Here is a 20,162-nt window from a genome sequence, read left to right on the forward strand (position 1 = left end):
AACAGATTGCCATAATCCTAGAGTCTTTTCGGGAATACTACTACAAGGGTTTGTCCCATTAGATAGAACACAGTGCTATAGAACAGGTATGAAAATTTCGGTGAACTTTCAGGAATTTACTTCACGCAGACGCCTGATAGAATAAATTAATTTGAAAAAAGAAACAAAATATTATTTAGCGGAGCAAAGTTCCTGCGAACCGGCAAACTGTTCACAAGAGCGCGACTTATCCAGCCGAGCAGAAGAATCGTTGACTAGTTGCACTGAGATTGAGCAACTGAAAAGGTTGACTTGCAAGGAACACTGCTCCTGTTCTGTTTCCTTATCAAAAGGAGCAGCAACACTGTCATGTTCATATTCATTTGCAGCAGGAATCTGGCCCATTGCAAGGATCAATCTGGCCTCAACCAATCACCGAATCATTGATCAATCTTAGACAACTCTATCAAGCACGAGGGGTGTATTGGATTCGTGGCAATTGGAAAATTGACCAAGTGCAATAAGGAACATTAATCCGACTCGCACATACAACAGATTCAACATGTATATAAATTACAGGGACCTTACATTGAGCCGTAAAATCCTTCCCATGGTCACAGAAGATCAGACCTTGAGAAAAAAATCATAGAATTATTTCCTACTGTTCCATTAAAAAAACTTCGGATAAAATCTCCACATATCAGACAGAACAAACATGAAGTGAAGAAAAGCTTAAAAATCAAAGGGATCGACAACCTTGGCGGTTTTCTACCTGAACCCCTACAACTTCTATTGTTGAACTTGTCTTAATGTTTGAATAAACGGCAACAACTTGCTTCATCAAAAGTAGAGGCTTATCCAGCCACAGGTTACTTGTACATGGACTTCCACTTTCTAGGAATACTTTGATATTCTCCATTCGCTGCATATTCTAACAGCAGCTCCACCACCAATTTCCCCGCCTAGAAGTCAAAGAAACCCAATCAGCCAAAATTAAAACAACAAGAAAAGCCATATCGATAAGAGATGCCATACGTGCAATAGTTAGACAACATAACATTATATATCCATCAAACATGATAAAATTAATAGCTTTGATAACACAGTTAGCAATAGTCCGGTAAAAGGAAAAAATACAGGGACTGACAGTCACTCATCTAGCAACAACAAACATGTTCAGACTACTTAGCCAAAAAGAGAAAGGGAGGCTGACTACAATTATTGGGTAGGGAACTTCATTCAACTCTAACACATGGACTAAATCAGTGTATGACTAGGCATTATTGCTTCAATCAAAAAAATGTGTGCCTTATAAAAGATAAAAGAAAAGCATTGTATAAGGATTCGCTAGAAAATGTCAGTACAAATTAAGTACCAAGAACAAATGGACTTGGTTACCCATACATATATTTCGTCAAAGCAAGGTTGAGCTTTTACCTGCAGTGAAAATGCTTGTGTAGGGATGAATATAATAATAAGAAACTTGTAGTACTTTCAGGAATTTTGGTAACCAGAAATGAGTCAAGCTGGATCATGAAGGCAGCATCAATCCAAACATAGCAAAATTGCATTAGAATCCTCAGCATACCCCAGTAACGTTGTCCAGACTTTCCCTAAAGACGGTGCTGGTGAAAGGAGCTTGCCCAGATCCAATTCTCTGTGTAGCAGCCATCCATCCAATTCGGCATTCCACTGCCATAACCGGAGGCTGAGCTCCCCTGACACTACAGCGAAGCCAAGTGAACTGTTCTCCAGTGATAAGATCTGGTAATCAAACTTCAAGGGCAGGTACAACGGCCTCCTGATCACAGCGAGTCTCCGTGTGCCCAACATGGAGGATGTCCCCTCCACCGATCAACCAGCAAAGAGTGTTCCCAACCATGACGCTTGGCCCAACCACAGAACTCCATGGCATGGCCGTGAGCGCTGCTGCAGAGCCTGTAGTGACCCACTTGCCAGATTCCCATCTGTAGATGCGCGCAACCAGCGGCGTGAGGCGGGAGGCGCGGAGCCTGCTGCACAGCAAGACCAATTCGAAGGGGCTCGATTGGCCGAGGTCGTGGTTGAAGCCGGCAGGGCGCAGCACCGCCGCTCCGAAGACGATGTCACCCCGTGGGAAGCGCACGTGGCTGTGGTCTCCGCTGACGGGGTTCCAGACGACGACCTCCTTCCGCGTCCTGTTGAGGATGAGGGCGAGGCCGTGGCGGCAGCCGAAGAAGCCGCAGTGCTCGCCGCGGGCCTGCCACGGCAGACGGAAGCGCGCGGCGGGGATGCGGTCGGACGGATCCATCAGGGGGGTGAAGTAGGCGCATTCGCTGCTGTATCGGAAGAAGCCGAGGAGGGGGGCGTTCCGCCGGTGGAACGCACGGAAGCGACGGAGGAAGGCGGGATCGGTGGCGAGGTGGCGCCAGCGGTGGCAGACGAGGGAGGCGCCGAGGAGGGGGGACGGGAGCGGCGGGAGGCGGAGGAGGACCTCCCAGAGGAGGTCGTCCGGCAGGTCCGCGGGCGCCGGCGAGGAGAGGCGGCGGCGGCGGGGGCCCATCTATCAAACCCTCGCAACCTCGCTCGATGGACGAGGGACCGGAGTGGGCCGGCGGGCCCAATCAGTACTCGCGTCGTTCCAGTCCGGTCAACCAAAGTCAGAGGAGGCATGTCAATATGGCAACGGTTAGGGGTGTTGGGATCTTGGCTAAGGTTTTACGGATCACATTATATGTTTGATGCTCATTAGAAATATTAAATATAAATTAATGTTAAAAATAATTGCATAAACGAGGGTTATTTCATGAGACGAATCTATTAAGTCTAATTAATTCATGATTAACACATATTTACCGTAGCATCACAAGTGCTAATCGTAGACTAATTAGGTTTAATGGATTCACCTCGCGAATTAACCCTCATTTATGCAATTATTTTTATCATTAGTGTATGTTTAGTACTTCTAATTAGTATCCAAACATTTGATGTAACCCGGGCTAAACTTTAGCCAAGGATCCAAACACCCCTTAAATACTCTGTGAACACAACTATCCACCTGCACACTTAGCCATCGGATAAGCACGAAGGGCTGAGATTGAGCCACATCACTTCATCCCGCAGGTGATATGGCTCAATCTCAAACCTCCAATGCCTATATGATGGCTAAGATTATGCGACGTTATAGAGTGGGCAGCTGGTCCTATACTCGTAAAATCCACTTTCGCTGGCCCTACGGCAAGGGCGGACCCATAATTACACTTGCTCAGCTCACTTTTTACGTTACTTTTTTTAACAAAAATACAGATTATTGTTGCAATAAAGTAGAAGTTAGATCCAGACTGGAAAATAAAACAAAAGCGAAAACTATGAACACTGACAAACTAAACTACATTCAGGAAACATATTGGCTACCATTAATTATATTGTGAGGACACGAGAGAGACTTTCCGTCTGACAAGCAAATTATTGGGTCATCGTTTTGTATATTTTTGTGAATAATTGAAACCCAAGCAATAACACGCATTGCTTATGTTTGTTTTTTATGTTCCCTTTCCTTTTCTTATGATAAATAATTGAGCTGAAATTATTGTAAAAACTTGACTGTGTGTGTGGTCGTAAAGGTCCATTTTCTAAAAAAGAAATCGACAAACTAAACTACCAACAGCACAATGAACCCTTAACGAGCAACAACACAACAACACAACAACCATAACAAGTGCAATTTTAACCAAAAAGAAAGTCTTATGATGACAAAGAAAGCACGCCAGAAGACCCCGAAATGCATGATTTTTCGAATGCATAAGAGACTTGATTAGATCCAGTGGTAGCAGTTTCTTTAGACAGTCTATATATATTTACATCATGTTATTATTAAATTCCTCGCCATTTCATATAACACCCAAGCCGGTTAGCATATTGTGTTGGGCTTTCCTTTTGCATGCAGCTAAAGGTAAAATTTGCTTATTGTGTACTCCCTCCATTCCAAATTGTAGGTCATTTTAGCTTTTTTAGTTTATAGATATTATTATGAATCTAGATAATATCTATAAATCTAGAAAAGGAACGGAGGGAGTATATCAGTATGTCCTAATGTAACGCTTGTTGTGTATTCAAAATATATTTATTTGGCTAACATTCCATTAGATTTATTTGGCTAATCTTCCTGGTCAAGGAAAAGGATACTAATATTCCAGTTGTTTTTCTCTGAATCCGGATCGGTTTGAGTAATATACTCCTACTTTCCTCTGAATCCAGATTGGTTACCGGCGATAAAGTACGCAGGATTCTACAATTCCTAGAAGGACGAGCCAGAAGGATGGATTTGGATTTCTTTTCGTGTATACTACTATCAGAGAATATGTACGTACCAACTGTATTGATTTTTTCACTTAACACAAGAAGTTGCTTAGTACTCCCTCCGTTCCAAATTGTAGGTCGTTTTAGCTTTTTTAGTTTTTAGATATTATATGTCTAGGTGTATAATAATATCTATAAATCTAGAAAAGTTAAAACATCCTATAATTTGCAACGGAGTGAGTAGTTGATAAGAAAGTTCCGCCTGTATGAAATGCAGCAGAGAAAGCTATTCCACCACCAGTGTGTTACATTACTATCCTACAATTTCCCTATTACCTTAGTAAGAGACGCAAGAGCACGACAATTGATATGCCAACAAAAATATCTCCCACATCAAAACAAATGAAGTAAATATAATATGAAATTTAAAAATGATCAGAATTCTTTTATTTTTAAAATGTGGAAATAAATGGCCGAGAGTATTTAGACCATTAGGAAATGAGATAGCCGTCCGTATGTCATGTTAGCGTGGTAATGAATTGGCCAATAGTGGACCGTCAGGCTTTTCCCATTGGGAACTCAATGGTCAACATCCGGTCGGCTATTAGTCGAATGCCCCACCATGAATGATTGAGGGGAAATGACCGACAGTATACCCTTGGCTATTTCCTTTTCTGACTGTACATGTAGATGAGGGGAAATGACCGACAGTATATTCTTGGCTATAAGCCCTCGGCAGGAATTCAGTAGAAATTGTATTTTTTTTTATCTCTCAATTATTGCATAAGTGTGATATTCATCCCTCATGTCTTATTTGTGCCTGAACCAACTAAATTGGTGCATTTATCATCTCCACATTAATTTAACAATAGTTTAGTGTCATATAACATCAGTTTAGACCATGTAAATATCTTACTAATCACTGCTTAGCCGCTTCTACTGTTGAGTCAATCGCTATAATAGTTCGGTGTGAACAGGTTCCAATAATTTTTCAAATAAATTTTTATGGGACGAGCAATTTTTTTGGCTTTATATCTTCGACTCAGGATATTATATCGCTAACTATGGATTAGTGAGATGGTTACCTGGTATAAATCAACATTAGATGGCACTAACCTATTATTAAATTAAGGGGAGGATGATAAATGCACCATTTTAAGTAGTTAAAGGGTTGATTTGCGCCAGATGAAACATGAGGGATAAATGTCACACTTTGCAATACCTGATGGATGAAAAATACATTTTTTCCGTGTTTTTATGAAATTTGCCTTTTCACGGTTGTGCTTGGGAGAAATTGACAACCGGTCCTTTGAGTTCTCCTCACTTACTCTTTTATATTTTTTTAGCCTCCGTCTCTCTCATTTCTAAGCCTTCCACTCCCTCCTTCTCTTTATTCTCTGTCTGGAGGAGGAAAATATGTTGGTACATTAATTGTTTTGCTCTTAGTGAAAAAGGGAGAAAACTGGTTACAACAATTTGGTACCTCACTTTTTCGATCTTTAAATTGGTCGGATAATCACCTCTCTGTTTCGACATTCCACACTCCATTATTCTTCCTATTGTCATGCCCCGCTCTCCTCCTTCATCACCCTGTCATCTGTCATCCGCTCTGCCTCTCTCCATCCTTCCTTTATTTGTTGATGCAGGAGCTAGATGGCACCTCCATAGCACGATGCCACTATAGGTGACATCGAACTTAGGGGAAGATGGTGGGCGGGAAATGGCCTTGGAGCATTTTGAGCATGGCAGAGGAGGCTACAATTTTTCACTATTATTTCCAGTTAACATCTTTGTTACATGCGCGCATCATGCGCCAATCTGGCTAGCTAATTTCGTTAACCAAAGGTGATGACACTCAACGCAAAAAATAGGGGTCATCTAGGAGCAGAACTAAAAGAGTTTGACTATGTATTTCGGCTTTGATCTTTAGTCCTTGGTTTCCCTACCCAGCCCTATATTCTAGGATAGCTCACGACTTCCTATTCTTCATAGCTGAAAGGGGTGGATTAGTGCTGGAACTAGACCTAAGCATTTTTGGGCTGGCCCAGCATAGCCCAAGCTCGCTGTGATTTGGCCCACTCATGCTTGCTATGGGACTATACATGGTCAGCGAAAATCAAATAAAAAAAAGATCAGCCCTGAGCCTACCCAGATAATTTATTAATTTATTTTTAACTAAAAAATAACGGGATGCCTAAACCCAGCCCAACAACGCTCGTGGAATGGTCGTGAGCACAATTTTTCAGCCCGAAATGAATCGGGATTTTTTTAGCTCAGCTCGGCCTGACAAATACTAGATCTAGCTGCAACTAGATAGTGTGGTGGCCATGGCCCGATGCATGATGAAGGCAGAGACACTATTGGTGACTGTTCTGGGTTGAAGTTATTTGCATCGCTGTATTTCTCAACCGCACACTAGCCCGATCAATTTCCACATGTACAGTTGACAAACATGGGACTCCGGGACGAAGCCAGCACGTGAGAGCTTGTGGAGGGGGGTATACACTTAAAAAGGAAAAAGTCCAAATTACTCACCTCAAGTATAATCAAAGTCTGGACAACCCCCTAAAACCTATGCCATTTGGTTCAATTTATCATTAACATAATATGTTTTTTCTATTTCTTCACGCACAAGTGAAGTCTTAAGTTCAAATTTTGCAGGATGATAGCAGACATCATAAGACATGTTAGAAAAATATATCATGAATTTTTATCATTATTTTGATAGAGTAAGATATTTAATAATTAAATTTATCCTTGAGATACAAAATTATATAAAAAGTAATGATGAAAAATTCATAAAATATTTTTTAATATAGATTATGATGTCCACTACCACCCTGTAAAGTCTCAAATTCAAATTCAATTTGTGTATGGAGAAAAAAAGGACAAATTGCATTATGGGGTAAGTTGAACCAAATAGCATAGTTTAGGGGTAGATTGAACCAAAACATAGTTTAGGAGGTTATCTGGACTTTCGCTATACTTGAAGGGAGTAATTTGGACATTTTCCTACTTAAAACATACTCCCTCCGTCCTAAAATAAGTGTTTGTTTACCTTTCAAATTTTGTCTAACAAAGAATATTTATTTATTTTAGCTCCTAGCGAGACTCATCTAATTAAAAAGCAACACTCATACAAATTTAAAAAAAGTGTATTGAGAAGTGTATAGAGTCAATAAAATGATCAATTAATGCTTTTTCTCTGGTTCCAATGCACCTGCATTTATTCAGGATCCAGAAAACCAAACAGATTGCACAATTTTTAACCACAACTAATATAAGTAATCAGGAGCAGTATAGTCACTTCTCACAACTAATAATGTGTCCAAAATTTTCTAAATGAACACTTATTTTGAGACGGAATTAGTGCTAGGACATTAAGCAGGGAAAACATCATCGTTCGAGGGAGCAAGGGGGCCCTGCGCTCCCCCCAGCTGACTACACCTCACCGAGTTTGCACTTAAGAGAGAGAGCTTCATCGAAAGCTCCAAACCACTTCAGCAATCATGTCAATTATTACTCCACATAGAGTAAGGCACACCAAATTGACCTCTATATCTTGTAATTGGCCAAAATAGGCTGAAATCTAAGCTTTTGGTAATCAAATCTCACATAACTCATCCCGTAGCACATACGATTTTTATTTTCTATCACAGACTAAAGAGATTTGCTCTGACTTGTCTACATTGTAGGGAGTTTTGTTGCCCTGATGGATAGGATCCTCTGGATCACCAATTTTTCTAAATGGCAAGGGCAATAGTACTTTATTTTAGCAAAATCTAATGCAAGAGTTTATATTTATTGCATAACACAATTGGGAGAATAGGGGGCCATGGCCCCTACGTGTCCCCACCGGCTCCGCCATTACCTCCAGTGCTATGTAAACTTGTTGTATACACAACAAGGTGTTGGCGATAGTTAGCTGCCAATTCGTGAACTGCAAGTGCACGAATCAATTGTAGCTTTTCCTTTAGAGTATTCCCCTCAAGATTTCTCAATCCGTGGAACAAATGGAATGATGGCTCTCACTTTATATTAATCTTACTAACGAAATCAAGAAATAATATGAGTTGTGTAGAGAGACAAACTAATCTAAACTAAACAAAAAGTAAAGGTTGATACAAGATAGATAACAAAGATAGATATGCGTTCCCTCTATAGGATCTAGGTTCACATGAATATGCATCTACTACACAAAAGGGTGCTACCTTCACTAGCTATCATAGAGATTATGTGCTCACTTGTCCCTTTCCCTCCTGCATATTGTCACTATGTAGGGATAATCAACCACCTTACTCACACATCTATATCAAAGCATCCGCTGAGTTAAGTTAATCACCACGATTACCACAAACTCTACTAAGGACATATGAAGCGCTCACATATGTACATAAAAGCATTGCAACGATATAGACTATGAAGCATTGATAGGCATAATGTACATGTAGCAGTTACATATCAAGGATCCATTCAAACATAGGGATGAACAGAGGTATTATCCCATCATCTTACAGAGATTCATGCACAAAGGGATCATGGAGGTCTGGAGAACGTTGTCACCGAAGATGGCGGTGAGAGGGTGCAGGATCGGCCTGAGGGCTTCCTCCTCCTTCTCGACATCCGTCGGCATTGGTTGTTGTGGTAATCTGATCTAATCACTGTTTCTCATCTTGTGGCAGCGGTGGCTAGATCAAAACTCGTCAGGATTTGTGTTCCTTGTTGAATTTCTTGGGTATTTATAGTTGTCGGCATTAGTTGGGGTGTCTGCAAAATATCTGGAGAAAAACCCTAGGAACATTGTGGGCTTCCTTCTAGTGAAAGGGGACATTGTTTGGGGCCAAAAAGGGCCAGGCCAATTGACCCCCATAGGCCAATCGGCTTGCCCTTTGTAGGTCTAAATGCCTGAGCACTTTATACGAAAGTTGTAGATCTTTTTGAGCCATGCAATTTTGATACCAAATCCGTCCCAATCGGAATTCGGATGAGGAACATATGTCCTGTGAAAGTTCAGTTCCTTCTACGGGCCTGCAGTTCAATGTTCATGTTTGGTCCTTCCAATATCCAAAATCCGGGTCCAAATCCAACTTGTAGAAAAATCCTTCATTTATGTCGTATTTCCTGTGATTTTTCAATATGGTCCAAAACACAACACATGTGCGAATATGGGGTTATTTTAGGTGCCATATGGTGGGTTAGTACAAGAATAAGTCCAATAATGTCACTTAAATGATACTAAAAGCGTGGCAATAATGAACGCCAACAAGCTCCGCGGTATATCTTCTTTCCGAGCGGGCATCTTGGGTGGCTGTGTCATGGACGACTAGCCCAAACTAAGTTTTTGTACATCTTGTTAGCAAATTCGTAGTGCAAATCATTAAGTATGTGCTATCTAAATAAAATGACGCGCAAATAATATAACTTGCATAATCTAAATGGAGAGGCCTCTCAATAAGCCCTCCTATTTTGAAGGGAAGAATATGTCGGAAGGAAACAAAGACCAAAAGAGGGGGGAAAATGAAGAAGGTAAAAACCGAATCAAAGAAGTAACAAATTGATGGGCAGCTCCAACTCCGGTGACCTCCAACTCCAACGTCCTTTGTGTTAGGGTTTGGGGTTGGGGAGGGGGAGGTGGTCTGTTCCTTTAAGGTCTAAAGGGACGGTCGGGGAAGGTTGCTGGACCGGCGGTGGTGCCTATATGTGGGTTGGATGGCAAAGCGGCAGTGGCGCCACCTGCCGCAGTGGTGGAGGATGACAGTTGGGCAGTGCTCGAGGTGGGGGCTCATTGCTTTTTGTCGGATTAGGGTGGCAACTGTCGTCAAGCCGGCGGATCCGAAATAGGTGAGGTGGAGGCAGGGGAGCTCATCCAAAAAAATGTAGAGCGTGGGAGGAATAGGAGGGAGAGGTAGAGGTGGTAGGGGAGGGGTAGATAGGGGAGGGTGACACCGGCGAGGGGGAGGTTGGCAGTAAGGCAGCTTCATCGCGGGAGACGAGTGGGGGAGAGACAAAGAGGTGGAGTTCGATTTTTTTTTGTGCGGGATGGATGGATAAGGTCGGTCAGGAGGCTGTGGTGTGGAGGGCTCTCGATCGAGAGTTATCGAGAGAGCCCTCTCCGCTGAGTCACCTCTCTAATATAAATTTGTACAGCAATGAAGGCATTGCAATTTCCAGCAAGTAACTCATGTCCATCGCATTGACAGTGGAATTGTGGACATTCCGACACCTCATGCCATCACATCACCTAGTAGGCTCCAAGTGGCCGACGGCCACATGCGGACATGCCCACATTGTGCATGTCCTGCTGGACCAGACTTTCTCCACAGATAAAATTCCTTATTTGCCATCGGAATTTACATCGCTTCCTTATTTGCCACCGAAAAAGTTTGCCTTCCTTATTTGTCATTCTCTATTCGCCATCACGTAGTTAAGTTGACAAAAAAGATGATTTTACCCTTATAATATAGAGACATATTGTTGTAAAATTTAATTGGCTGCATATGCATGGAATCACCATATCTTTAAGAAATATTGGGTTGATACGGAGAATGCAAAACCAGTTGGATGCAAATTTTACAATGGATGTGTCCCTATGCCATGTGGGTAAAAACATCTTTTCATATCCAACTTAACACTGTTGATGGCATATAGGGAATAAATTTTGAGTCGATGGCAAATAAGGATGGCAAACTTTTTCGATGGTAATTAAGGAGGTGACGTAAATTCCCATGACAAATAAGAAATTTTCTAAAAAAACAAATACGGTGGCTTGATCGCAAATCCAGCCCAGGCATTTGTGCCGGCCCAACAACGAACAGCCCATGAGGCCATGAGAGGAGGGGACCAACGAGCACGTAGGCCATGATGAGTCTTGAGGGGCTTCAAATTGAAACAAGGTAGTCATGGGGCGGGGGCGTCGTCCTAGATCCAATCAGGAAGGGGCCGGGTTAGGCATATCCAGGCCCAGAAATTGAATTAATATAACTAACTAAAGCTGCTTTACAATTGGTGCAGCATTTTAAGGAGTACTGGAGAAATTATGTAATATACGATCATCTGCATGTACAAGCGATCCTTTTACGTAGTTAATCAATTTTGTCCTAACGATTAATGCCATACTGTACGTGTTTCCCTATAGCTTAATCTTCCAGTATCGTGCACTGCCGTAGCAATGGGAGCTTGAATATCCGCCATGAATCCTTCTTTCAGAATTATTTAGCGTGGCAGTACATGATCTGGGACTACGGGATTACATTTTCTGATGCAACAGGCCATTTCCAATCATCTCTTCCTCACTGCGTCACTGCGTGTGCTTCATCAGATGTGCCTTTTCATTTTAGTCATCAACTAGCAACGATTTTATCTTCTCTCTTTCGCTTGTGAAAAAGGATCACGATGCTTGTTAAATGATCGAAATCAGGCTGAAGATTGCAGAAACAGAACGAGCCAGTCTGGTCAAAACCTGGCTGTGGATGACAGGCGGATCAGAATTCAGAAGGTCCCTTTGTTAATGAGCATTGGTTATTTGATTTCCTGCTAAGTTCTAACATCTGATGCTGCAAAACTTGTAGCTTCTGTTATATAGCTTTCCCGTCATAACACGTGACTTCTGAGCATTCCGGGGCAAACACTCATAGTATTTGGGTATAAAAACGGTCGAAAGCCTCTAATACCAGGATTAAGGGCATATTAGATTGATTGATGCGCTATGATCCTCGCCACTACGGGCAACCTGACAACTGGAACTTCAAACCCACATTTCAAGATCCAAATCATACTTCTCTCAGAGAAATGATGGATTTATAGACACAAAACATGGTCCCCTAAAATTACTACTATGCATCACATCATGCAACTTGTAATTATATAGCTAGTGACAGGCGATACACTTTCAGTATCTTTAGGGAACAGATCAGTCCTGTCAGATGGCAAAATTAAGCATGCACGTTGACGTTGGATCATGAGCCAGCGCCAGTGATCTCCGCAGAGATCGAAATTTGAAAGATTTTACAGTGTTTTTTTATCAGAATCAAATTTTTACAAGCTAGCAAAGATGTATAAACGATCTCAATTTATATCAACACCACCAAGCTATCACGCATTCCATCGTGATGTGTACGTCGTCCTTGCAAGTGAATTTGTTTTGTGCCGTTAATGGCTGTCAACTCACTCTGCATCATCGAATAAAGCTCGTTGTCGACCAAATTAGCAATAATTCAATCATCCATTGTTGCAAGTTACAATACACTAGACATGACATAGGTCAAAAATGGTGCCTGGAGGGCCGTATAGTATAACAGGCAGGTTAACATTGGACCTTTTGAGATGCCAAGCTAGTTATGTAGCTTATAGGAGGAACAAACCTTGAGCCAAAGGGTTAGCTTTGTAAAAGAAATTATGATAATGTTGTTTGACCAAAGCCAGCAAGGTAATAAAGCAAATGCTTCCTTTTTCGCTTTCGGTAATCTATTGTACCCGTACCATGTACATCCATGCGTGCAATGATCGAGTCTGCATTGTGACAGTAACAATTCATGGTGCTCCGCATACAAATGTGTTTTCTTCTCGATGTTTTTACATGACCGTAGGAGTACATTTGTAACAGCTTTGTCTAAAATTCCCTTGAAATACTCTGCACAAATCATATCCTTAAGCCAATGTATTTGCATATACAAATTATGCTGGAAGCTGTGCTGGCAACCGGATTCCAGATTGGAGGCCATAACTATAACTTCTGCAAGGTGGCAAAAATTCGACACATGATGCCACGTTCTGGATTCGCCATGTAATAGTTATTATTTATGAAAATCATGAAGTTTTGGAGAGGTGGTAATGACCAAATTGTAATTTTGATTGCAATTCATGTACCAATATATTATTTATGAAATACAATTATTGCGATAATAAAAGTTTTCACCTTTCCCGTATAATTTTTTCATAGATACTAATAATTCAAATTTTTAAATTTTTTAGCCATGTCTGAGATTCCATGTTTTTTGTGACTGGAGTTCTAAACATGTCTTTGCTCCCGTACCTTGATATTCGGAGACAGAGTTGCATACCATTTATTTGTACGCCAAGTAAGCACTGCTAAAGCAGCTTCTTTTCATCACGGTTACATAAAAGTAACAGAGAGATCTGCATTGCGAACGACAGCATCAACTTGCACATGGCAGGATGGATGCTGAATTCAAAGGTGCTTTAGCAATTTAATCGCAAAGGTTAATAGCATGAGTGGTAGCAGTAAACTATACATGCTCATAAAAAAGTTAAGGGCATCTTGTTGGAGTTTTTTCACTAGAGAGGATCGGAAAAGCAATTGTGTGAAGTGTGAACCCATCACGTACGCATCCATGCGGAGAAGGGAGCCATCATTAAACTAACTTTGATATCATTTTCACATATTGCTCCTTGGATGCAGAGATCAAAGATATTATTTTGTTCTGTTATCTAAACGTGGATCAGCTCCACTTTATTTTTACGAAATTTATGGCAATTTTCCTATAAGATTTATGCCCAAAAGAACTTAAAAATTCTATTTTTAAGAATTCCAAAAAAATGAAATGAAATGTTAAAATTAACTGAAGCCTCCCGAATTTATTTGCATAATGGATCTTTTCTAGCCGTGTTATAAGATGTGGTACTTAATCTCTTTAACAGCTTACAGTTCTAGGGATGCATATGTAATAATGCCACATCAGAACGGCAGCAGCCCTACAAGATCTGCCTCCACCTGAATATTGTAAGGCTTTAAGTTTCACTGGTAATGACATTTGCACTGTAAACCAAACAGTCGATCTCGGAGACTGGGACTGGGATGCCTCCACCATCAGATCAATCGCAGCATAAAAAAAATACCAGCATAATTTGCATAAAAATTCAACAAGACACCAGCATGCAGTATTTAAGTCGGGATTGTTGTGTAAGGGTGCAACAAACACCACAAAGAAAAGCAAGGCCATGCATACTTTAACTATATCAGTGCTCGCATTCGCTAAAAGGAGAGGCAAATATCAACATGACAATTGTACGTGTGTTTTATTCCACATCATTCATCAGCCCCGACATCCAAATCGTCACAAAAGTTTGCAACCCCACATTGAAAACTGGATTTGCCAACGCTAATGCTTGTGGCGATAATTATGATTACACGTGCGGCGCGCGAAAAGTGCGAAAATGACCTTGAGCACTCAAGGGGACACAAATCCTCTAGCTAGCTGCGTGTGTATGATATGGCATAATTAGGGACATGTCAAGTTTACAATATTACACATGCACGTCCATGTAGATTATTGTGGATTGTAGCATCTTCATCCTAGACCACCATCATCATATGTAGCTGCATCACTAGTCACTACCCACGTTGATCAATCATATATATGCACTACATATATAGGACCGTGATACCGAATGATGTTGACATACCTAGATATTGGTTTTGTTGACATGGGAGCGAACGGATCATGTCGACACCCACAATTCCAACTTTTAATTACATCATTTAGGATGTTGTACTCCTTTTTTCTAGTCGCCTTATTGGAGGTGAAGTTTCGGTTACTGCAGATCACCTAGCTTGATTGGCTGACATCTGAGTGTCACCAACATTCACCACGTCCACATCATCCTAAACTGTTTTTTTTTCAATAATGAAATTGTTCTTAACCATAAGATTTCAGATCTGTAATGGAACACATATAGGGAAAAGTAAAGGTTATTAGGAATATTATTAGAGAGCTTTGTAAATCAGCAGCATGATTATGGAACTCATATAACAACTAAGGTTCTGATTTAAGTTGGCGTCGATAAAATATTGCTAAGGCTGCATGCAATTTTTTCTTGGCAAATCATGTGCAATAAATGGGGCCTAAGTACGGTCTCATATATGCAATGCAATGCAATGCATTAGTGCACATATATACTATTAGTTTTGACAGTTTGTGAATCAAATCAGAGGATTGCCCGCCACTTCTCCACTAACTAGTAATGAAATCAAATTTCGACATCACGAATGCATACAAATATATGCATTATGCTTGATCAAAAGGCTCCCATAACTAAGAAAATGGCAGCACAGAGGGGGCATTATCACTGCCAACATTAGCTCCCCTTTTTTTTGTGTGTGTCTGTGGTGAGGACCACTGAATTTGCTGCTTTTTCACTTTGTCAAGTGCATGGAGCGCACAGGCCCCTCCTTTTGCTTCCTCATGCACACACATGATTGCTCCCTGTGGTTGTTGATCCCGATGCAAAGCAAAGCAGTTTTGGTAATCACAAAAATATTTGCAAATTAAAGCCTTTAGAAAAGGTCCTTCTTTGTTGTATATATCAGAATAGAAAATCATTCTCATGTTATTCGAATCGAAAATAGCATCTATGCTGCTGTATAAAGCTAGAAATTATAATAATCATTTAGTATTATTGGTAGTTTCCTAGGTAACATACGAGGATCACAAGCTAGAGTGTTCAATTCCCATCACGAATCCGTGAATCGACGGATTACAAATATTTACCAGTGCAGCCATGTAAGACCAGTAGTAACTAGGATCATTACCAGATTACTGTTTAAACCGAAACTGGGACGAAATCAGTAGTTATTACCGGTAGCCTCGGCCAAGACGACATGCATTTACCGGTTCCGCGTCTAAATCTTTCTTACCGGTTTGGGCCGATATGACCGGTAACCGGCTGGTTTTGGCCCCAGGTTCCCACGTGCAAACTTTCCAGCATTCCAGAAAGGCAAATTCGTCCTGAACCTCTTGAAAAAGCTTTTTGACATAATTTTGGGCCATGGATTTTATTGACATAGCCATTGTATCATTATACTACACCTGGGTTGTCATGCTGCCTCGCTATGTTATTGGATTAATGTTACAGCCACTCTTTATCCATGACTCCATGCGCGGCAAAGAACAGGCGCCAGCACTATATAGATGAAGAAACAGCAAAAAGGCAATGAGAAGGAATGTTTCCTTGACCAAGTGAAAGGAGCCCCAACGCCAACTCACCAACACAAGCTAAAGAGAGCACAGATCAAAGGATCCATCCTTGATTGGTGATTCTACTGATCCCAAACCAAACAATTGCTTTCACCATCTCTCTCTCTCTCTCTCTCTTCCTTTCTATCACTCCTTTCTACCATGTACCTTTGATGGTGCCGAGCACAGACCAAACTCTGTGGTCTCTGTCTGATCTCCTCTCGCCCTGCTGCCATGCCAACAATGGACATGCTCCACGTCTTGCTCCTCCTATCTTCAATCTACGTGTCATCGTCTGTGTTTACGCCAGTGGTGGTGGTGGCGGCGACGGACGCGGAGGCGCTCCTCCGGTTCAAGGCCTCCATCCAGAAAGACCCAGGAGGTGCCCTCTCATCATGGCAGCAGAGTGGCAGTGACGGCCCGTGCAGCTGGCACGGCGTTGGGTGCGACGACGGCGGCGACGGGAGGGTGACGCGGCTCGACCTCGCCGGCGGCGGCCTCGTGGCCGGGCGCGCGTCGCTCGCCGCGCTGTCCGCCATCGACACGCTCCAACACCTCAACCTGTCCGGCAACGGCGCGCTCCGCGCCGACGCCGCAGACCTGCTCAACCTTACCCGCGCGCTCCGGACGCTGGACTTCTCCTACGGCGGCCTCGGCGGCGTCCTTCCCGGGGACCTGCTGGCGCGCTACCCGAACCTCACCGACGTCCGCCTCTCCCGGAATAACCTCACCGGCGTGTTACCGGAGTCGCTCCTCGCCAGCGCGCCGACGAGCATCCGGTCCTTCGACGTGTCGGGCAACAACCTCTCCGGCGACATCTCCACGATGTCGTTCGCCGAGACGCTGACGCTGCTCGACCTCTCCGAGAACCGGTTCGGCGGCGCGATCCCGCCGGCGCTGTCGCGCTGCGCGGGGCTCGCGACGCTCAACTTGTCGTACAACGGCCTCACCGGGTCGATACCGGAGGCCGTCGCCGGCATCGCCGGGCTCGAGGTGTTCGACGTCTCGTCGAACCACCTCACCGGCGCGATCCCCGATAGCATCGGCAACGCGTGCGCGTCGCTGGAGGTTCTGAAGGTGTCGAGCAACAACATCTCGGGACCCATACCGGACTCGCTGTCGTCGTGCCACGCGCTTCGGCTGCTCGATGCCGCGAATAACAAGCTGACCGGCGCCATCCCGGCCGCCGTGCTCGGCAACCTGACGTCGCTCGAGAGCCTCCTGCTCAGCAACAACTTTATCTCGGGCTCGCTCCCGGGCACGATTGCCTCCTGCACCAACCTCAGGGTCGCCGATTTCAGCAGCAACAAGATCTCCGGTGCGCTGCCGGCGGAGCTCTGCTCGCCCGGCGCGGCGGCGCTCGAGGAGCTCCGGATGCCGGACAACATGGTCACCGGCGCCATCCCGCCGGGGCTGGCCAACTGCTCCCGGCTTAGGGTGATCGACTTCAGCATCAACTACCTACGCGGCCCGATCCCGCCGGAGCTCGGCCAGCTCCGCGGCCTCGAGAAGCTGGTGATGTGGTTCAACGGCCTGGAGGGCCGGATCCCAGCTGAGCTGGGGCAATGCAGGGGCCTCCGCACGCTGATCCTCAACAACAACTTCATCGCCGGCGACATCCCCGTCGAGCTTTTCAACTGCACGGGCCTCGAGTGGGTGTCGCTGACGAGCAACCGGATCACCGGCACCATCCGGCCGGAGTTCGGGCGGCTGACCCGGCTCGCCGTGCTGCAGCTGGCGAACAACAGCCTTGAGGGCGCGATCCCTAAAGAGCTCGGAAACTGCAGCAGCCTCATGTGGCTGGACCTCAACAGCAACCGGCTCACCGGCGAGATCCCGCGGCGTCTCGGCCGGCAGCTCGGGTCGACGCCGCTGAGCGGGATCCTGTCCGGCAACACGCTGGCGTTCGTGCGGAACGTGGGGAACTCGTGCAAGGGCGTCGGCGGGCTGCTGGAGTTCGCCGGGATCCGGCCGGAGCGGCTGCTGCAGGTGCCGACCCTCAAGAGCTGCGACTTCACGCGGCTCTACTCCGGCGCGGCGGTGAGCGGATGGACGAGGTACCAGACACTGGAGTACCTGGATCTGTCGTACAACGCGCTCTCCGGCAGCATCCCCGAGGAGTTCGGCGACATGGCGGTGCTCCAGGTGCTGGACCTGGCGCGGAACAACCTCACCGGCGGGATCCCGGCGTCGCTCGGGCGGCTGAGCAACCTCGGCGTTTTCGACGTGTCGCGCAACGCGCTCTCCGGCGGCATCCCGGACTCCTTCTCCAACCTCTCGTTCCTCGTCCAGATCGACGTCTCGGAGAACAACCTCAGCGGCGAGATCCCGCAGCGCGGGCAGCTGAGCACGCTCCCCGCGAGCCAGTACGCGGGCAACCCGGGGCTCTGCGGCATGCCGCTGCTCCCGTGCGGGCCGCCGCCGAGGGCCACCGCCTCCTCCGTCCTGGCGGAGCCGGACGGCGGCCGGCGCGGAGCCCCGTGGGGCGCGATCCTCGCCGCGCTCGTCGCCGGCGTGGTGGCGTGCGGCCTGGCGGCGGCGTGCGCCGTGGTGGCGCGCGCGCGGCGGAAGGAGGCGCGCGAGGCGCGGATGCTGAGCAGCCTCCAGGACGGGACCCGCACGGCGACGGTCTGGAAGCTGGGCAAGGCGGAGAAGGAGGCGCTGAGCATCAACGTGGCCACGTTCCAGCGTCAGCTCCGGCGTCTCACCTTCACGCAGCTGATCGAGGCGACGAACGGGTTCTCCGCCGGCAGCCTTGTGGGGTCCGGCGGGTTCGGCGAGGTGTTCAAGGCGACGCTCAAGGACGGGTCTCGCGTGGCGATCAAGAAGCTGATCCACCTGAGCTACCAGGGCGACCGCGAGTTCACGGCGGAGATGGAGACGCTGGGCAAGATCAAGCACAGGAACCTTGTCCCCCTGTTGGGCTACTGCAAGATCGGCGAGGAGCGGCTGCTGGTGTACGAGTACATGCCCCACGGCAGCCTCGAGGACGCGCTCCACGGCGGCGGCGGCGCGCTCCGCCTCCCCTGGGCTCGCCGGCGGCGGGTGGCGCGCGGCGCCGCCAGGGGACTCTGCTTCCTCCACCACAACTGCATCCCGCACATCATCCACCGGGACATGAAGTCCAGCAACGTGCTCCTCGACGCCGACATGGAGGCGCGCGTCGCCGACTTCGGCATGGCGCGGCTCATCAGCGCGCTGGACACGCACCTGAGCGTGAGCACGCTGGCGGGGACGCCCGGGTACGTGCCGCCGGAGTACTACCAGAGCTTCCGGTGCACGGCCAAGGGCGACGTCTACTCGCTGGGGGTGGTGTTCCTGGAGCTCCTCACGGGGAGGAGGCCGACGGACAAGGAGGACTTCGGGGACACCAACCTCGTGGGGTGGGTCAAGATGAAGGTTAGGGAGGGCGCCGGGAAGGAGGTCGTCGACCCGGAGCTCGTGGCCGCCGCCGTGGACGGGGAGGAGAGGGAGATGGCCAGGTTCCTCGAGCTCGCGTTGCAGTGCGTCGACGACTTCCCGTCCAAGCGGCCCAACATGCTGCAGGTGGTCGCCACGCTAAGGGAGCTCGACGACGCGCCGCCGTCTTCTAATGAACCAGCACAGTCCGCTGCTTGCGACTGATGATGAAGGGGGCAACGCATACAACCGTACTTGCCACACCAGAGGAGTTGACGACCGAGTTGTAGTGTGGAAGTCGAATGGTCTCTTCTGTACATTGCTGCTCCGTACTGTTTCGATGATGAACTGATTTTTGAAGTGAGATTAATTGCTAAATTAAGCTGCTTATGAATACGAATTGAATTGTTGACCAATCTGACGCAGCGGTCAGACCAAAACGGACTATTACAAGAATGAACGATCAAGGAATTCAAGGCAGGCACCGAGTGAACCAAATTAGCAAAGAGGCGAGGCGATTGTTGGCACTTTTTA

The 20,162-nt window shown here is 45.9% G+C and overlaps 2 protein-coding genes across 2 annotated transcripts; one reads left to right on the forward strand and one right to left on the reverse strand.

Moving 5' to 3' along the window:
• Positions 1-463: 463 nt before the first annotated feature.
• On the reverse strand, positions 464-2,647 carry LOC101754868. Its single transcript, XM_004983380.3, has 2 exons — positions 1,417-2,647; positions 464-941 (listed from the first exon to the last, which is right to left on the reverse strand). Exon 1 carries the CDS (start codon positions 2,519-2,521, stop codon positions 1,751-1,753), a length of 771 nt encoding a protein of 256 aa, XP_004983437.1. The 5' UTR covers positions 2,522-2,647; the 3' UTR covers positions 464-941; positions 1,417-1,750.
• Positions 2,648-16,251: 13,604 nt separating this feature from the next.
• Positions 16,252-19,998, forward strand: LOC101755269 (brassinosteroid LRR receptor kinase BRL2). The gene has a single exon (XM_004983381.3). It carries the CDS (start codon positions 16,464-16,466, stop codon positions 19,851-19,853), a length of 3,390 nt encoding a protein of 1,129 aa, XP_004983438.2. The 5' UTR covers positions 16,252-16,463; the 3' UTR covers positions 19,854-19,998.
• The last annotated feature ends 164 nt before the right edge of the window (positions 19,999-20,162 follow it).

This window comes from Setaria italica, chromosome IX (assembly GCF_000263155.2).
Source record: "Setaria italica strain Yugu1 chromosome IX, Setaria_italica_v2.0, whole genome shotgun sequence".
Taxonomy (NCBI): domain Eukaryota; kingdom Viridiplantae; phylum Streptophyta; class Magnoliopsida; order Poales; family Poaceae; genus Setaria; species Setaria italica.

Excerpts from the sequence above, each read along its gene's own strand:
- LOC101754868 (XM_004983380.3), bottom strand. The coding sequence starts at position 2,521 with ATGGGCCCCCGCCGCCGCCGCCTCTCCTCGCCGGCGCCCGCGGACCTG.
- LOC101755269 (XM_004983381.3), top strand. The coding sequence starts at position 16,464 with ATGCCAACAATGGACATGCTCCACGTCTTGCTCCTCCTATCTTCAATC.